This window comes from Lepisma saccharinum, chromosome 30 (genome assembly GCF_977018435.1).
Source record: "Lepisma saccharinum chromosome 30, izLepSacc3.1, whole genome shotgun sequence".
In the NCBI taxonomy this organism is placed as follows: domain Eukaryota; kingdom Metazoa; phylum Arthropoda; class Insecta; order Zygentoma; family Lepismatidae; genus Lepisma; species Lepisma saccharinum.
Genome location: NC_139258.1, coordinates 15,758,937 through 15,779,999, shown reverse-complemented (window position 1 = coordinate 15,779,999; position 21,063 = coordinate 15,758,937). Strand labels below are relative to the sequence as shown.

The 21,063-nt window shown below is 36.7% G+C and overlaps 1 protein-coding gene across 2 annotated transcripts in view; it reads right to left on the bottom strand.

Annotated features, from left to right (window-relative positions):
• The window catches only part of Mcm3 (minichromosome maintenance 3), a 59,875-nt gene that overhangs the window by 25,701 nt on the left and 13,111 nt on the right, over nt 1-21,063 (bottom strand). For both annotated transcript variants that reach the window (XM_083115637.1, XM_083115638.1), the window contains exons 4-8: nt 13,664-13,794; nt 11,943-12,042; nt 8,685-8,823; nt 3,874-4,107; nt 1,138-1,302 (exon numbers count right to left, since the gene is read on the bottom strand). In XM_083115637.1, the coding sequence (XP_082971763.1) occupies nt 1,138-1,302; nt 3,874-4,107; nt 8,685-8,823; nt 11,943-12,042; nt 13,664-13,794 (769 nt within the window). The remainder of the gene's footprint in view (nt 1-1,137; nt 1,303-3,873; nt 4,108-8,684; nt 8,824-11,942; nt 12,043-13,663; nt 13,795-21,063) is intronic.

The window sequence follows — 21,063 nt, the reverse complement described above, 5'->3', positions numbered from 1 at the left end:
CTGGAGTATCCTGTGAGTTATGCAATTCACGGAAAATTGTTTAATTCTGCTGTAAATATTTCAGAAGCAAAAACTGACCCTTTTACACAGAAATGAACTAAATACTCTGGTAACTACATAAATGTTCTATTAGAAGGGATAAGTTTGCTTTGTATAATAAGTGCAGTTTTTGAATCAAATTTTGAATTATATTCACAATCTTAAACCAAAATGTCATCTTATATAGCACTTTTGATGTGATTATTCACCGCTATAACACCGATATGTTATATTATTTACTGCTTTTGAACCCGAAATCGACTATGTTTTTGTACCGAAATTTGGCTTTTTTATTTACCAAAAATATGTGCCTCTATTTATCGGTATTGGCCAAAATTTCATATCGGTCCATCCCTACTAGGAACACAAGAGGAAATAAAAAACACTTGTATTAATAACTAGCTATCTCTCTAGCCTTCTTAAACCCGAAGGTTCATGGCTGCAGCAATACAAGCATCTGTCACTATCCTGGCAATATCAATCCAATCTTTTCCATCCTTACTGATTTCCTTTAGGCCCAGGGCCACATTTATGTGTAGGCTATCTAGGCTGCAGCCTATTCGACCCGCACCAAAAAAAATAAATTAAAAATTTTATTTTTGAATAGACTAAAATAAAAAAAATGTCTGTTAATACTGTGGTGCGGGTAATACTGTACTTTTATAATCCGATTATTTGGGAAAGTACCGACTGTTTACTTCAAATTACAATATGTTATTTTTAAAACTAAAATATTATTTTCAATTGAAATATTATTTCCAAAAAATTTCCTCCGGTAAGGTCCTGTAGGTCTCTACAGATCCTAAATATGGCCCTGTTTAAGCCTATCTCAACGTTATCCCTCCATCTTCGTCTTGGCCTTCCTACAGGTCTCTTACCATCAGGTTTCCCAATAAGAATCCTGTAAACTCTTCCTTCCTCTCCCATTCGTGCCACATGGCCTGCCATCTTCTTGATTTTATCATTCTAATAATATCTGGACAGGAATACAAATTGTAACTTCTAAATTATGTAACCTTCTCCACTCACTACATTGCTTTTAGGTCCAAATATTTTCCTAAGAACTGTATTTTCAAATACTCTCAACAAGAATAATACCTCCTTTCTCCAGTTTCCTGATCTGTTGTGACTGCCGCTGTGAGACCGACACCAGAAGAACCTCGCCCAGTTGTTGGAATGGCTCTAGGCGCTGTGCACAAAACGTACCTCAAAAGTTGTGATTTGGCAACACTTGGATCTCCAATCAACAATATGTTGATGTCACTGCAAAATAATAATAATTCAACATTATTTTACAGGATCTAAACATTCAAAATAAGATTCCACATGTGACAATCAGTACAAGATGGGTGAACTCACCATAAGTTGCATACTAACTGGTCAAATTTTATTGGGCAAGTAAAGTTTGGCAAGAATCATGGGTTGAGGAAGGGAAGTAACATTCTGTCTTTGAGGTCAAGTAATTCAGTGGTCAAATTGCAATCTTGCCACCAAAGAATGTGGGTTTGAGCCCTGGTCAGGGCATCAGTGTTACTTTGTAAATGTTTCTTCATCAATTTAATCAAATTATCATTAATCCTCATCATGCAGATTTAACAAAACTGGGAGAAGAGCATGCAAAATAAGAAAATACTATGAAGAGGGTATTCCAGCATTATGTATGTGACCTTTCAAACACAAAACGTAAGGTTCTAGACATGAGATTTGATTAAAATATTCATAATGAACTATTTCATAGAATTATGAAGTACATTGTGGTGTCTGCTAAAAATGAAAAAATATATATAATGACAGCCTGAATGAATGAAAAGCATTAACGAAAATGTGTTGTGTGTGTGTGACGCTTTAAAAATGTAGCAAAATTTGACTTCATTTTCTGTGAAGTATATAGGTTACTGATGCCAATAATTTTAATTGGTGAAATATGCAGATTATACGCATTCACAAACATTTAAACCTTAACGCAATTAAAAACACTAATAATTTTCAGATTAATTCATTTTTTTTACAGGGAGTAGGACCACTTTTCGTTGAATGCATCAAAGTTGTTGCAAACATGCTCGAAATTCACTCCTTTTGTATAATGATCAAAATTGCTGGTGTCATTTTTCTCCAAAATTCAAACAAAAGAAAAAAGCAATGTAAACACAGGGCATTTTGTCCTTCCCAGAATATCATTGAATTACTTTAATGCTACAATTTTTATGGTATTTTTCGGGACATACATGTAAAAATTTGTGAAATTCATGATAAACATTGCCAATTCTATAAACGACCAAACTCAACTTATAATGTATGAAAATTTATTTGGCATATCATTTTCATCAAAACTTTCTGTTCAACAAATGATTTGGGGTATTTTGACTATTGTGAAAACTATGCAACCACTCAAAATTATATTTACACGAGGCTAGAAAAATATCCTAATATTGCAAACTTTTTCGTTTCACGGCACCCTCAGTGTTTCAAGATTTTTCCGTGGCCCCCAAGTGAGAATATAGACTTATCTAATTCAAGATTTTTCTGTGGCCCCCAAGTGAGAATATAGACTTTTCTAATTCAAGATTTTTCCGTGGCCCCCAAGTGAGAATATAGACGTATTTAACACTTGCAATGATCAGTTCGTGTGGTTAGGTTCAGCGTTTCTTTCAGAAAATTTGCTTCGGGGGCATTCAGAGAACCGGGAGGGCATTGTGAATCTCATCTGCAAAATACAACATATGTGCATTTAACATGAGAATTTCCAGTGGTCGTTCGTGGTTCATCAATGAACTTGACGCTGAGCGTTACAGGTGGGAAATGACGTACTAACAAAAATAAACTAGGATGTGGTGACTTAAATATACTTAGTAATTCAATGTGGAAAGACATAGATTTTTCTTTTTATTTGAGTTTCTTTTTATTGGTCTGTTGTCTAACATGTACGAATATTATCTTTTGCTATTAGCATTACAATAGTAAATAGTAAATTACAAAACATCACCTACTTTTACATTTTATCATCCAGAACAAATTCCACAATGGTGAACCATGAAAAATATTATAGTTATTAAACTCAATAGAACAAATCATGCAATGCTTAAGATGGCATGAAGAATTTACATCAACCTTATCCTGCAAGCTTTCTTCGTGGCATATAAATCTACTGCTTTCTTCAGAAAATCATCAGTTGGAATCTTGGGTCCCTCAATGCTTATTATCATGCAATGCATTAAAGTTCCTGGTAGCATTCTACTTCTTGTCCTAGCTAGTATCCTATTCATAGCACTGAAAGACCTTTCTATGCTGGCCGGCTGTCGTTACGGGAATGGTTAGAAGGACTTCACATCAACTCGCAATATCCCACGTCAGCTTCTAAGATTTTCAACAATGGATTGTCAGCTTCTGTATATATTCCATTATCAAGCATTGACTTGACAAAAAATTTGTAGGACTTGAGGTCAGCAAGAACTTATGTAAGTTTGCACATGTGTGGGCGTTGTTATTTACAGATGTAAATATAAAGGTAAAAATATTCGCCACACAAAGTAATGTGGTCCGATGCGAGGGAAACAACGGTAGTAGAAAAGTTTTATACTTTGATTTTGTTGTACAATGTTGTCCGGGTGGAGCGATAGATTCCCTCCAGGGGTGCTCTACACCCCCGGAAAAGGTGCCTGAAAGAAACACACTGATTAGGTTGCTTGCCTTAAGTAAAGTACTAAATAAGCACACATTTGGATTAAGTGACATTTCAGGAAAAATATTGGAACATTTCGTGGTTCAGCCAGCCATGGCGCCCTCTACATTGAAGTAAAGATAATGTGTTTTCGCATATCTTAAAAGAACACCTACCCTCTAAGCCTCGTTCCATTTGGAAGAACCTTCTCTACTCCTCCCAGAAGCAAGCACAATATGGCCTGTTTTATGTAAGCATGTCCGTGAATGGAAGGTGCGAGAGACCTGGCCAATACTTCAAATATGTCTGGCATCTTCGAGAGCTTCTTGCATTTCTTCACATCGTCACGACTCACCTGCGGAGATGCTTCTTTGGAGAACAGAGAGATGTGATTGGCAATCACAACCGTGCTGAAATCATAAAGAATTAAAAATTACATTTTATTCACGACTTATTACTATAAACTGAACATTTTGCATTACAAGCAATCATTTTGATCATCAGACCAAGGGTGGGTAAATTTTCTTAATAAATATCATTTTGATGACTTTTTCTTTATTTAAATAGATTTTTTATTTAAAAAAAAAGATTAAAATTGCTTATATGGTTTTTCGCACCAAACATATAGAAACAGTGGAACCTCGATTTTACGTTTTCCAGGGGACGAAGCTGAAAAAACTTAAAATGCGGGAAAATGTAAAATAAAGGAAACTTTTGTAACACTTTGCTTTGTTGGGACTATCAAGATTGAATGTATAATACAGGAAAATGTAAAATCCAGGAACGTAAAAGCTGTTTTTTTTATATATATAAATGCTTTTTCTGGAAAATGGCCCTGTACAATATTTAAAAAGTTTGATTAAAGCATATAAAGAAATACAGTACATGTAAATATACATTTTTCGGTTTCTGATACTACAACATGTTTATTTACAGTTTAATGATAATGACACTATTTAAGTTTTAACGATTAGTATTTTGTATATTATTCTACACAAAATCTTTGCTATTTTTGCTTTTAAAAATTATGGAATTTTAAATCAAGATAAATTTAAGGGTGTTTATAGTTAACAGCTCCTTTCGTATGAACTTCAGCTCATTAGTACATGTATTCTGTTTCCTTTCTTCGAGCTTAACAACCATTAATTGAATACAAGATTAATGCACTTTCACCAAGTGATTCTGATATCTACAAAATCCTTATGTACATTATTCTGGTTGCTCTATCAATGCAACCAGATAACAAAATTAAGTGGTTTGCTTCCCCTACCATCCTACCACATCCAACCGCCCGTACAACATCCAAATAGCACCCAAACCAACCTCCAAAATAGCTGACCAACTAAACAAACAAATGATTCTTCCTCTCCCCCCTCAACGACATATTTTTGGTAAATAAAAAAGCAAAATTTCGGTATAAAAACAGTCAATTTCGGGTTCAAAAGTGGTAAATAAAATAAAATATCGGTGTTATAGCGGTGAAAAATTGGATCAAAAGTGGTATATAAAAAGACATTTTGGTTTTAAAATTGTGAATATAATCCTAAATTTGATTTAAAAACTACACTTATTCCACAGAATTAACATTTCACTTCTAATAGCCCATTTATGTAGTTATCCGAGTATTGTTATTTCTGTGTAAAGGAGTCACTTTTTGTTTCTCCAATATTAACAGCAGAATTAATCAATTTTCCGTGAATTGCATAACTCTCAGGATAATTCAGACCTCAGAAGGTGCCGCGTCGGTGAATAAACCCTAAATTTCATGTTTAAGAGTTAATTTCGCTTTTTGCAGTTCATTTCGCATTATTTCGTGACAAAACATGGTCACAAAATGCATCTCGCACCTTTCAAAAAAATTAACACTACAATGTGTTTTTCAAATTTCGTTTTTTCGTCAAAAACGAAATATGCATGCCCCTACTCATTACATTGGCAGATCCATCAGGCCCATCAGTGAGAGAATTCAGGAACACCTACCAAATGTAAAAACGGCTCAACCACCACCGGACTTGCAAAGCATTTCAAATTCCACAATCATAAAATCGAAAAGTCCATGTCAAATACAAAGCACACACTCTCATACACAAAATTCAAAGAAACTCACGCCATCATGCATTACAACCATGAACTCAACATAGATAGTGGTCAGGCACACCATGCCTGCCTTCCCTTACTGCAGCAATTAACACTGGTGAACAGCAGATGACACATACGTAGACATACAGGCGACAACAGCACACCTAGCGGCAATTTAGGAAGAAACAGCAGAAATGTGCCAAGCAAAGACACAACAAATTCCAACGAGGATGGTGGCAGTCGCTACCGAAATTAATAAAAAGAAAATGACTTAAAACAGCTTCGCGGAAAACGTGAGTACCTGAATTATCTATTACCATGTCTCTCATTCCTATACAGGAAAACCTCGTTAATACGAAGTACCCTTTAATCCGATAAGATAGGATTTATAATGTATTTCAGTACGGATAAATCGAAATGCGGATAAGTTTTAATACGAAGTTGTTTACAAGACCTTCGGCAAAACTGGTTTCGCAATTCGAAGTAGGCACCTGCGTAAGTTGACAAGAGAAGATCGAATGTGGAGAGAGCTTGGACGTTATTTTAACTTGACCTTGACATGTTGCCTTGTCCTAAGAGCTGCTGACAACTCTAGGGAAGCAGCCCGAAATGCCCACTGGACATTGACATTCTTTGTCAATGTGCATGGCAGGTCAAGCTCTTTCCCCGCTGAATGCGCCACCTTGGAAATATTCACAAGTGCCAGATGAGAAATGCGAGATAAGATAGCAGGAAAGTTCCAAAACAAGACGCGTGGCACCTGGAAGTGTCACCCATCTGTCTAGCTCTGAGCTCGAGATTCAGCAATTTTTCCTGAGCCTGGTAGCCGACAACTTCCAGTAACCACTTTCATTAAAAGCGTGTTCTTTGTGCCCTGTAGAACTTCATAAAAAAGGGAAACTAGGCCAACCCGCTTAATGCGTTGTCATCTAGGTTTCCCGCAAAAGTTGACTGTGATCTTACGTATGTTGCAACTCCCGTTTCCCGCTTCATACGTTTCCCAACTGTGCCGGTCATAAAATTTGCCAAAAAAGTGTTCTGTTGGCTGCGTGTCTTCTCCCTTTTTCCTATCAGCAAACGGGGGAAAGGGGGGGAGGTTGTTAATTGTTTCGGCCACGAATATCTTGCTCGTTTGCGCACACGGGCTACTTTCCTTTGGCGCCTAAAATAAAGCAACCAGTTCTGAATACATTCTTCAAAACGAACAAAAACCGCAGGGTAAGAAAAAGAAAAGTCACCCCCCCCCTCCCTTCTCCTACAGCAGCTCATTATCCGCCACTGGTGTGCATGGTAATGTGATAATTGCAGAATTCAGGTCCCTCTTTCTTGTTTGAATGCAGCTGTCTGGATAGGAAATATTGCCCGTATTCTTGTCTGTTGCATGGTAAAACTTAATGCAAGGATCATTTTTCTTTTTCACACTGCTGAGAAAAGTTTGGTCTTCACCACCTGCTGCTCTAACTTCCAGCTGGTCTCATTGTGTTTACGCTGCAGCTGGCACCAGTGTTTAGTCTAGCATCTGGAAAGTTGTCGCTTGCCAATAACCGCAATGACTCATCCAGCACCAAGGATCATTGTTTTGAATCTCGCAAAGCTGTTTTGATTTGATGATAACAAAATTCGATCTCCAGAAAGAAAAACATGAGTTAAAACAACTTCATGATGCACATAAAGTTCGTAAAAAAACACCTCAATGCTTAATGTAGGAATACGAGAGGAAAAGTTTTGGCAGAGAAAGTATTTAACCTCCAGAATACTCCTGAATCCAACAATAAATTGTCGATTAATCTGAAAATACGCAAGTTTCGTACAGCTTGTTTTGAGTTAATTTTATGCTGATGAGCTAAGCGGAACTAAATATACTATACAGCTTAAAGGTAGGATCCAAACCAGAGTGATTATTGAGTGTGGCGCTGTTTAATGTGTCCTACGATACACATTAGGTGCAAACAGATAGCAAGTTGAGTGTTTCCTTTTTCAGGGTGGATTACAATGTAAGTTGAGGCAGAGTTTGGACTGATCCCGGGGGGGCGAATATGAAGGTAACTGATGCAAAGAAAACGTGACTTTTTTTTTTGCAATGTGTTTTAGACAGCCGAACCAGAATGAAATTTACCGCCCCCCCTTTTTTCTTGTGCCAGGGAAAGGTTGTGTTCTCTCCCAAGAGAATCTTCTGTGACCAGTTAATCCTGTAGCGGACAATGTTCTAGTGAACGCACATAAAATCCAATATTCCTTCTGTCAGATTATCTCCAGTCTCTTGCTCGCGCCAGTGTGACTACTGTCAAGATTCTTCAGAGTTTCACTTCTTGCAATAAACGAGATTGTTTTCTTTTCCGTAGGTCTCTGTGCAAACAAGTTTCTTATGAACTAAAATTGTAAAAATTTCGTGGAAGAGCAACGACTTTGCACAATTGAAAGAAAATACAGTTTTTTAAAAGACTTTCCACAACATGCATCCTGTGCATAACCGGTTGTACAACTAGGTAGGATAAACAGTGTTACCATCTCCTTGGAATCTCTGTGTCCGCGTAAGCTCCGTGTTCTCATTTTGTGTAACATTTTTTACACTTTCTTTAAAACGTACAATAGTATTATTATATAGTACATATAAAGCTTATTTTCTGTGCTATCACTAATTATAAAACATCCGTTGTGGGGGTAATTTATACTCTACTTTATTTACACCTGAAAAACAGGTGCCATCTTGAAAAGTTTGGATAACTCGAAGTCGTTTAATTCGAAGTTGACACTTTTTGGTCCCTTGAACTTCCTATTAACGAGGTTTTCCTGTAGTAGGAATAAATACCATTATTGGCTAGATATAGATGTGGCTACAGCTAACCAAAATAAATCTAATCTACGTATACATGCAAGAGAAGTAAAGCACATGTTACAACCGACTCACCGAAATGCTCCTGAGGTGAAGCTTCCTTGCTTTGCAGGCAGACACCTGTAGGTTCCAATGATCTGCACACGGTCACCAGGTTTGCACACGTCTACCAAGTCATTGTCACATATGACATCCACAGAGCGAGGGAGCTGGCCTGAAATTAACTTCCATTTAAGTATTGCGCAACAGAGGGCATTGTTAGCTAATACAGTAAATTCTGATATTGCTTCTAGGGCAGTAACTTTGAACCAACACTCTTGCAGATTCCAACCGATACTGATGCTTCAACATTGAAATATTCATAGATATAAACATTCCATTGCAATTTTCCATTAAGCTTTTACATTTAATTCTGAAAATTACTTTTGCCAAACAATATTGGTAGAAAATAAAAAAAATATATAATTTTGTATAATTTAACTCTTTCCGAACGGGACTTAGAATATCGATTTTACCCACGAGATGGGAGTTTTTTTAAAAAAATCCTACAAAATATGTTGTTCATTATGTTACTGTTTAAGAATTTTATCTAAAACTACAACACTTCTCTTTTCACACATATACAATATGTTACAATTTACATAAATTTTCTCACATTTACGATTTTATTACACTTTTTTTGAAAGTGAAAATATAACTGTATAAAAGTTACTGAAAATATATTTTGAATATGTAATGTAAAATTAATTAATGAAAATAACGTAAAAACTTTGTATTAGGATTAAAATCATGACTAACTGTGAAATTAGAAGCGGAAACAACATAAGAATTTTTTACAATGTGGACATAAATTATTAAATACTATTTTCAAGAGTTCAAACAAAAGCGCAACTTAATTCGACATGAGTGGAAGTAAAATTCTGCAGAGAAGAAAAGTGACATCTAGCAGTTGAAATTTGAATATATACGGCATTAGCTTAGCAGTAACTGTTTTCACTTTTAAATTTAGGTTTCATCAAGAATATTTTCCCTATCAAGGAATTCTTGGCCTAATGATACCTAACAACAGTAATTTTGTTCATTAGTTGCAAAATGCAGATTTTTTTTTAAAATCATATACCTAAAAATAGTTTGAAGCTTTCGTGGTGGCAAATGATTACATTTTCTTGGGTTATTGAACATCTGAGTTACGGTAAGATTTCACAGCTTCTGAGAGACAACATTACTTGCAATTTCTAAGTTCTCAAAAGCTTTCCACAGCTCTCATTCTTAACACTGAAAGAAAACATTAATGGCATACAATTTGCATTAAGCAGGATCACTTGTACAACTCTCACCCTCTCCAGTCTTAGCAGGGTGAGCACTCTAGTACCATGAGAAAATACAAGTATAATCCCATGTTTTCAAGGCGAACTTTCGAAAAATTCAAGGGTTCAAGCAGATATTCTCTCAATTTCAACCTTACATATTACAACCTCTCACGACACACATACACACACAAATATATTAACAGTATAAATGGTCTGTGTGATTCCGAAGTATTCAAATTGTCTAATTAAATTAAACTAAATGTTACGAGATACATCAATATTAATGTACGAAAAATGAATTGCTTAAGAATTTCAAACTCAAATTTATCTAACTAATTTCAAGATATCTTATCTTGCAAATAATCTTCAGTCTGTCAGATTGTTTTGCAAAAAGGACACTAACAAATTGAAAGAATTCTATTTTTTCCCCAGGCAGCTTTCTTTCTTTTATTTCCATTCCTCGATAAAAATAAAAGCAAAAGTGTGAAAAACTTGCTTCAGGGCATTAATAAATATGTATAAATTCAATTGGATTTGGATTAATACAAGTTGCAATTTTTCACGTCAATGGAGAAACATCCACACACAATTCCTGCAATTCTCGGTGAGTAGCCACCCTGCTTAGCTACAATAATCCTAAAGCATAATAAAGGCAAAAACTTTAAAAAACAATTTTGTCTGGATATGCTTTATTGTTCAAGGCATGCATATTTTAGTTTTTGACAGAAACATGAAATGTGAGATAACATACTGCAATGTTCATATTTCTTTATAGATTTGAAAAGTGTGCAATGTACTTTCATACCATATTTTGTCATAAAATATGTAAAATGAAGGGGAAAATGTAGGGATGTGACGAAGCTGAAAATTTACCGATGCCGATGCACTCACCGATAATTTTTGGAACCGATACCAATATTTAACCGATTGTGATACATAAGATTATTAAACAGAAATGGGATGTTATTTTCAGCATGACAAAAATAAATTTGCCATGTACATTTGCACCTACAAAATGTTATGTGAACCTTTAAGAACATGGATTCTCAAGAGATTTAACATTAGTACACAAGCAGTTCTTTGAAATGCAAAATAAATTCCTGCTCTGCCAGATTCAACTTCAGAAACACGAGATTTGGAAACACTTCAGGAAGTAACCTACTTTTCTTATAGCAAATCTGTTCAGCAACACTGAACACTCAATTACTGAATACTGATGCAGCAGGTATGCACAAGTATTTTCTCAGCACTTGCTTCAGGTTTGAATACTCATTTTTGAATTTCCAATACAACAGCAGATCCTGGTTCAGCAATGTACTGTTTTATTTCCGATTTTGAGTTAGGTTGATCCTCTGAATGAGAGTTTGCAATAATTTTATTACAAAAACTCTACAATAATGATGAATCATAACCAAATTTTCAATAAATCTTACAAAACTAGAATATAAAACTTATTAGAAGGTAAAACCAGTATAATCTGTACCGGTTTAAATATAGGATTTTTGCCGATTCCGATACCGATGCCGATGTGTCAATTTCGGCCGATTTTCACACATATGTATACATCCCTAGAAAAAATGCAAACCAAACTCAAACACGAAATTTAAAGTTTATTTACCAACACAATACGTTCAACAGTCTGAATTATCCTATGAGTTTTGCACAAAGAACATCACTTTATTCTGCTACAGAATTCGAGGTGAAAAATAGGGTTCTGCACAGGAAAAACTCAATAATGCTCCATGCAAAACTCCAACTACATACATGTGCTATTAGAATGGATTTTTGTTGTAGAAGTGTGGTATAATACAGTAGTTCTGAAATCAAATTTAGGATTAAATTGACCCTTTTTACACCAAAATGTCATTTTCTATACAGCTTTCGAACTGAATTGTTTTTTCAGTATCTTCAGTTTTTGTACTGAAAGCTTGGTACTTCATTGACGATAAATATGTGCCCCAATTTATTGTCATGCTTGCAAGTTGAAGTATGAACTTTTCATATGCTGAGGAAAACACTTTACCTGCTGGAGCCTTTTCGGGCATTTCCTGGACTGATATTGTTTGATGATCTTTGTAGGTCGAGAGTCCATACTCGGTTTCCAAGAGGTTTCCGTCCTCATCCTGTAATAGAAAAATGAAGATCACAGTAGTATTGTGGGTAATAAATGTTAGGTTTGACTGTATGTACAGTGTGTCCATTTCCTTGCGAGGCTGAGATCGGGAGAAGTCTGGCTGGCGGCACTAGTAAAGATGCAGACATTTTCAACCAGTAATGTCCCGCTTATTTTTATGAACATATCTTTAGCAAGCAGATATTTATCACGGAATTTCTGTGCAAATTGCCTACACACGTCTTGACACAAGTCTGTTTTCACGGAAGTGTCACACATAAAAAATCTTTGTTCTAACGTGAACTTTGCGGCTGGCATCTCAATCGCCTCACTTACACACAACACACACACAGTGCAATTACACAAGGAAGTACCATGGCAAGTATCCAAAAACCACACTCTTCTACACAGTACGGAATTAACACGCTCTTGGTTCAAGGTCTGTTCCTCACTCCATTCGCAGCTCTGTCCAGGGCACCTTTAGTCACAAAGGAAAGAACAACTCAAGATCGGAGCTTTCAGATTACAAACAATCTTTACGAAAACCATTGACATTTAACGGTTTAGTCTGCAACGTAATCTTGATAGAGTGTTGCACATTCAAAACCTCCAAATGATTCCGAGCGAAGCAAATGCTATCGAGGGTAAACTTAACCGGGATGTTACTGGTCGAAAATGTCTCGGCCTTGCAAGGAAATGGACGCACCGTATTATGCATAAAAAAAAAAATTATTCGGTAAAACTGCTGATACTTTTACTGATCACATATTGTTATAATTAGTCTAACTGAATGCACTATTCTTTCATTTTGTTGTTAAAGTCGTCGATGTAAAGGCATTATTATAAAAGGGAGTTAAGGCTACGAGGGACAGTTTCCACGACCAGCCAGTTACGAGAACCCAAAACTTCTCCCCTACCGATCTTTCCTCGGGGGAATCTGGGAAAAGAGAAGTCTGTCCACTGAATGGTTGTAGGAGAGGGAAAAAACTTAGTATTATGCTTATGGAAGTAGTATTTTACTTATTTATCTTGTAGTCTACAGTTGCTATGCTTGTAACGACCGTAGACTACAACAGAAATAATTCAACAATGGAAGCAATATGTACATGCAAGAAAACATATTTTATTTGTTCTCTTTGAAATATCAAACTTCCCATGATGTAGAAAAACATGTGAACAGAAAAAGAACATGCTCAATATTTCATTTGCAGTTGGAAAAGTCAAAATGTCCATTTGATTAGACGTAACTTAAGGTTGAAGTTGCCTCTCCATAAGATATAAGAGATCCTGTAAATACTTATTCATCATATTCTTCACGGATCATATCTGGTTTAATTACTTAAACCGCTTCTCTTCATGTGTAGTTTGAAGCCATCATGCACGCACGTTGTCTGCAGTAGACGATTCTCACCGAACAAACAAGCCTCCTGGCCCGTGCCTTTGGTGAATCTCGTTCTTCGAGATGCACAGAATATGACTTTTGGGACAGCCAGTTACCATAACTTGAACGCATTAAACTTGTGCAACTTTCAGAATGGGCCCATGATAATTTAGAAAAAAATGTTGCTTAGTAATTTTTGCATGACGCTCGTACGTTTACAATTCAGATATTTTTTTTAAAAAAAACTTACTGCAGTTGGATATGCAGAACTAGTGGGGAAAGCCTCATATGAAGTCAAATCAGTATAACGTCTCTCAATAAACTTCTTGGTTGCAGGACAGTAGTGAACACTGCGCACCACCTTTGGTCTCACCAAAGAACCTAAAAAAAGATATTACAATCCATTAGTAATTTACAGTGCATAAATTTCATCTAAACACATAAGAAAAAATATATTTAAATATATTGAAACTACACAGATACTACAGCTGAACCTTGATTTGACTATTTTCAGGAAACCAAGATGAAAACTTAAAATCTGGTGAAATATTACAACATTAGCAAATAAATGTCTGATGACACTGATAAACAATGAAATACTCCTTTAAATAAAACTAAGTCATCTTTATGTATTCAGATGTGCTGATAACGAAACCCTGTAATATGGACAGAACAGAAAGATCATACTACGGATTGTTACTTCTGTTTAACAAACATAGTGGGATATAGTTCAAAATCAAAACATTGTATATTTTATCCTGATGTTCCTTCAGCCAAGAAACCTATGAGTCATGATTTTATACCAACTCCTAAGCCTCCTAAAGAATGGACAGTGGATGAAACAGAACCAAGCAATGCTTCTCCAGATGACGAACCTGGACCCTCATATTCAAACACCGATCCATATTTTCCTGATCCAAATATACCTCGCTTTATTTCCCAATCCGAACTAAATCAGGGTGGCTACAAACAAGCCGAAATTAAATTCCCTGACTTTTCCAGGTTTTCCAGGACAAAATTTGCATTTTTCCCTGACAATTACAAACTAAACTAAATCGATGTTTTTGCAAATGGAAATAATAAACTCATACAGATCCAGGTGTGGATTTGTTAAGTACCAATATTATCTTCTATGAAATTGACTTAATTTCTCTATTCTCTATCATTTGAATTCAAACTGCAAAATAGTGAATTTGGAAAATTATTACAATAACAAGCTAGGGAAGGATTACGGAATTTTGTCACACGCAGTAAGTTTAAAATAAAATACTTGATTATTTTTAAAGTTAAGACTAAATGAGATTAGAGTGAAGAGTGATTGACTAAGAAATACATTTTGTAATTTATCAGTCCCCTTATCCAGTCTTGGTATTATATGTTGATATTTCCACTGAGGTTTGGAACCCTCTGCTTAAATAACCATGAGTGCGGACTCATTTTTCAATGCATAAAACTACTTCTCTCTTCTCTGTAAAGCAAACAACTTAACTCTTGCATATAAGTGAAACAATTGAATCGAACAAAATAAAGTGTCATATTTCCTTACATTATCAATGGGATTTCTGCTTCAGTACTGTATATCCAAGTGAAGTACTGTGAAACTGACAACATGCAGTTATAGGCTACCATTAATGCTGACGAAAAGGGTATGTAGGTATTTGAAATTTAACACAAGGAATTTATAGAATTGCATTGCATAGGTACCTGATTTAGCTAACCACACATTAAAACAGGAACACTCTAATAATAAAAGCTTCTGAAAGTTCATATACGAGGGGCATACTGAAAAAAGCACTAGTGGTCGGAGAGCGACACTCACACACATGCAGGCAGGAAGAAGTGACATGTAGCTGTAATCTGGTACAGTTGCAATGCAGCCATTATAGGACAGTTCTAGGTTAAAGATTGCAGCTCTCATACAGTCTCCCACCGACTGCGATGTAGCCTACATTGCACGCTCAGAATTTGGCACAGAGCCACCAGCAATCGTGTGAGGTGTGCAAACCGGACGTCGTGAGTGATAGTATGGTCAGACGATGGTGCAGACAATTCACGGAAGGCCAATCGAATGTGCACAACCCCATACAGCTGAGTACACACGGGCCCTTTGCATCACTTCAGGTGAGAGATCTTGGACCACTCCCTGTACAGCCCTGGCCTTGAATGTACCGACTTTCATCTCTTAGTTCAACTGAAGAGGTTTCTGGCAGGGCAAGGATTTGACAGCTACACTGTGGTAGAGATAGTTCCAGTCTTTGCTGTCAGACACATATACCATGGGCATACAAGATTTAGTGCCATGCTACGACAAATGCCAGAACAACGGTGTTGATTATGCCGAAAATTAGGTTAGGACTCACTGTTACTAATGCAATAAATTACAACAGATATTCTTGTCTTATTTATGCCTAATCGGAAGGGACCTTGATATTTTGTTATTTTTTTTTTCAAATTGGTGTATTTTCTTATTTTTCTATTTTTTACTATACGGTGTTATTTTTCCCAAAATTCACATTTTCATTTTAGCTCATTTTCTGGCAAATATCTGAAATTATACCTTCATGGTGTTTTTAAACTACTGTTTCAAATTGTAAGTCACATGGCTTACACCTCTTCGTGAGAGTTTGATATCTTGAAAGTTATTTTGGGAACGTTATTTTCCATACCACTTTTTCAATTTTAAGGTAAGGATTTTAGATAATGGAATTTTCCCCGTATATACTGCAGGGTGCATAATGACCTTAAGTGGCCACGCACCCAAAAAATTAAAATCAATCAATCTCACGTGACAGATACCGATATATTATGGCACCAAAAATTAGCATTATCTTTTTTTTCACTTGTTAGTGTTACGTTTCCCAAAATTCGCGTTTTTGTTTTAGAACATTTATCTGCCAGATATACCGAAACTTAATACTCCATTGTGCTTTTAAACTATTATTTCAAATTGTAGGTCACATGGTCTACATACTTTCGTGACAGTTTGATATGTTGGAACAGATTTTTGAGGAAGTAAAAGTAAAGTGCTCCGCTGCACTTTTCCATGAGGGTGTATAGGGGTGTGGAGTTAGGACCCCAAAACTTTCTTGACCACGAAGGTAGGGGTGATGTGATCAGCACCATGCTCCTGGCTACCTTTATCCCTCAAAGTTTCTTCAAGGTGCTAGCTTCATATGATGCTGGGTGGGCGCCGGAGTAGTTTGAATATGTAGAAAACATCCCGGTTCTCCCCCACAGGGGATCAACCACGGGTCTCTCGCATAGTAGTCAGACGCCCTAACGACTGAGCACCATTATTACTCGCTCGACAAATGCCGATGGTGCGCACTTAGCTTGGTAATTCAAAACATATCTCGTGCGACAAATCTGAAGATGTGAGTCCTGTGTGACGGTAGATACGCACTCGATCTCCTGTTAGAACCCTGCTACTTTGCTCTGTGATGCATATGGTTTTGATAGTTGAAAAAATCGTGGGAAATACATGATTTAATGTGGCTGTCTGAATTATTCCATGTACGTATAACTCTATAGTTTACTCGAGTAAAATGTTGGAAAACTTGCATGTTCTATGTACAAAAACATGGCCTAGAAAAGACAAGAATGTAGTATTTCATGGAATTTTTCGTTGTTTTAGGACATTTCTTTTTAAAAAATCGCTAAAAACGGCAACAATTCGCATTATTTCGATATTTCGAACGGGCGAAAAATGTGTCCAGACATCACTGCACATTCCTAAACATAACTTCGCAGCAATTACCATTTTTCACGGTTTTGCCGTTTGCGAAAAATCAATGTACCTACTAATTGGAAATTACTTTCTGGCCACCCCTCGTATAAATCAGTAGATGGAATGTAAAAATTTAGCAAGGCTGGCAGAGAAAAGTCAATTCTTGAAGAAAGTGATTTGCTTTTATGATGGAATGATTCGAGTAAATATGATATTAAAATATTTACGTATTTATTATTAGTATTTTATTTCATAATATTGGACATTAACCTTACTCAGTGAGAGATTAATGACCATCTCTCACGAGTTTAAACAGACAGAACAGAGAGTGGCGTTAATTTCATTGCGATACTAGTGTTGCAGTTAATTTGAGGTTGGGAGCATTCACTTGCCAATTTTTATAATGTTAACCAATGCAGATTTATGTTTCACTTTTTCGTGATAGTATTCAATATATATCCCGTTTGGTTGGATTCTTCTTGATATCTAAGAATAGTGCAATGCCATTGTAAACGTATGTTAACTTGTGCGAAACCAGTAATACGTCTGGATAATGAAAGAAAACCTTCGTAAGCACTGCTACATTAAATAAGAAGTGAGCCAGAAGAGTAATAAAATTCCAACAGCTTTCTTGTTTATGCATGCTGGATGTTGCAGTCCATGCAATTTCTATCGCATGTTGTAGTGACATACTTTGTCGAGTGGCGATATTCGACAAAAATCGTATGAATCAATGGAACCTATTTGTTTCCATGTTCCTTCAGTTTGCCCAACAAAATGCCTTACTACGACGTCCGACAACTATCGGACGGCGCCACCCGCTCTTATCCCCTCCATCTGTTGACAAATTCCCTTACTACTCCCATACGGACAAGAAAAAATGATGATTCTATGCATTTTCCATGTAATATTTAGAGGCTTAACCTTTACTACCCCGATGATACCATATGGTATCACCAGAGTAAGGTCGTACTCACCCGATGATACCATACGGTATCATGGTGCTGATTACGAAATGAATGTGCTTTTTGGAACTTCATACTCTTATGTTTGGGTGGAAACTGACACAGGTCTGGAGCAAGCCTGGGAAATTCATATTGATGACCAACCTCCCTCCTCCCCCCTCCGCAACATATCCATGACGCATTTCCGAACAGAGATTCACATTTTGGCTCATTGTTCAACTTGTATGGCACCCAGGAATATGAAACATGTTTTAATCTCTTTGAAAACGTCCATTCTTTGAAGAGAATACTAAGGTTTGTGCCTTCTCCCCAAACTAGAGGGAGAAGAGGGGGCAAACTCCAGATTTTTATGTTTTTTCATTAAAATTCGGATGTCGCGCCTCCCAAACCTCCCCCCCACCCTCGGTTCGGCGTTCTGAATTGTACACGGTTGCATGCTCTGATGTAAAACAAAACTTATCCGAAGTAGATTGCTCCCATAGTGCCCGAGTTAAAAAAAATTTCTGAGCAATATGCAAATTACCTATTTTTCGTAAAAAAACAGAGTTTCACATTTTGGCTTATTATTCAACTTGTATGGCACCCAAGAACATGAAACATGTTACGTTCTCTTGAGAAATGTCCATTCTTTGAAAATAATACTAAAGTTCGCGCCCTCTCACCAAAATAGCGGGGGAAGAAGGGGCAAACTCCAGATTTTTATATTTTTTCCATTGAAATTCGGGGGTCGTGCCCCCAAGCCCTCTTACTCGGTCCGGCGTTCTGAATTGTACACGGTTGCATGCTAACAAAACTTATCCGAAGTAGATTGCTCCCATGCCCGAGTTATATCAATTTTCCTCCAAAAATTCAAATTATTTATTTTTCGAAAGAAAAATAATCACATTTTGGCTTATTATTCAACTTGTATGACACCCAAGAACATGAAACATGTTTCAATCTCTTTAGAAATGTCAATTCTTTGAAAATAATACTAAAGTTTGCGGCTTCTCCCCAAAACAGTGGGAGACGAGAGGGGCAAACTCCAGATTGTTATGTATTTTTCATTGAAATTCGTGGGTCGCACCCCCCAACCCCCTCCTCGGTTCGGCGTTCTGAACTGTACACGGTTGCATGCTCTGATGTTTTAGCTGCAAAACAAAACTTATCCAAAGTATATTGCTCCTATAGTGCCCGAGTTATAACAATATTCCTCCAAAAATGCAAATTACCTATTTTTCGTAAAAAAAAAAAAAAATTCACATTTTGACTTCTTATTCAACTTGTATGACACCCAAGAACATGAAACATATTTCATTCTCTTAAGAAATGTCCATTCTTTGAAAAGAACACTAAAGTTCGCGCCTTCTCCCCAAAATAGCGGGAGAAGAGGGGAGCAAACTCCAGATTTTTGTTTTTTCCATTGAAATTCGGGGGACGTGCCCCCCGTCCCCAAGCCCCCTTCCTCGGTCCAGTGTTCTGAATTTTACACGGTTGCATGCGCTGATATTTTAGCTGAAACACAAAAGTTATCTGCAGTAGATTGCTCCCATAGTGCGCGAGTTATAACAATTTTCCTCCAAAAAGTGTCCGAATTTAAAATTCCCGCCTATAAGCCCAGGCGAGAGAAATTTCTCTCTCTTTCTCTCCTCCTGTCATCACCGGTTTCTGGCGCCGTGGTTGTGTTGCTCATAAAAGGGGTATAAAAGTTGAGGCCGAAACTTACGAACGAGATTTCCTGTTCCCGTGCAGAGTTCCATACTGATATCTTTAAATAAATAAAAAAATAAAATAAGAAAAAAAAGTCAATGAAGACGAAATTCCCTGACATTTCCCTGACTTTTTTTGACACCTCAAATTCCCTGACTTTTCCCGGTTTTCCAGGTTTTCCAGGTCTGTCGCCACCCTGTAAATGATCTAGTCAGAGACCTCAACCTTTCTAAAGTTCAAGCGGAATTATTAGGTTCTCGTCTCCGAAGGTGGAATTTATTACAAGATGGTGTTTAGGTGTCATATCGGAAACGCCAACAATCACTGACACATTTTTTTTCTGTTAGTAATGAGTTAACTTACTGCAATGATGTAGAGGCCTTCTGCAAGAACTTGGAAGGAGTCACAACCCAAACGAGTGGAGACTATTTTTAGATTCATCTAAGATTAGTTTAAAAGTAGTATTGTTGCATAATGGGAATATATACCCATCAGTACCCCTTGCCTATTCTTCCACCATGAAGGAAACGTATGAAAATATGGATACAATATTAAAAGTGATAAATTATGAAAAATATGGTTGGCAGACATGCGGAGACCTCAAAATGATTGATATACTGTTAGCCATGCAGTCTGGGTTTACAAAATTTTGTTGCTTTCTTTGCGAATGGGACAGCCAGGCAAAAGATAAACATTACAACATTGTGGATTGGCCCATATGGAAAAAATTAATTCCTGGAGAGAAGAGTGTTAGGAATCACCCTCTACTTGAGAAAGACAAGATTTTGTTACCACCGTTGCATATAAAGTTAGGCCTGCTGAAAAATTTTGTTAAGGCTTTGGATAAACACGGTGAGGGTTTTGGGTACTTGAGAAAAACATTTCCTAAACACAGTGATAGTAAGTTAAAAGAAGGCATATTTATTGGGCCACAAATCCGTGAGATCATTCATGATGACAACTTTGTGGAATTGCTAACAGAAAAAGAGAAATGCGCATGGTTAGCTTTCAGACAAGTATGCAGTAATTTTCTTGGAAATGTGAAAGCTGACAACTACAAGGAACTTGTTAAGAACTTGTTGAAGTGTTATCAGCGCATGGGGTGCAATATGTCCTTGAAAATTCACTTTGTACATTCGCATTTGGACTTTTCCCCCCTAACCTGGGCGCAGTTAGTGATGAATGCGGCGAGAGATTTCACCAGGATATTTGTCATGGAGAAACAATATGCAGGAGGAAAATCGGAATAGAACATGTTAGCAGAATACT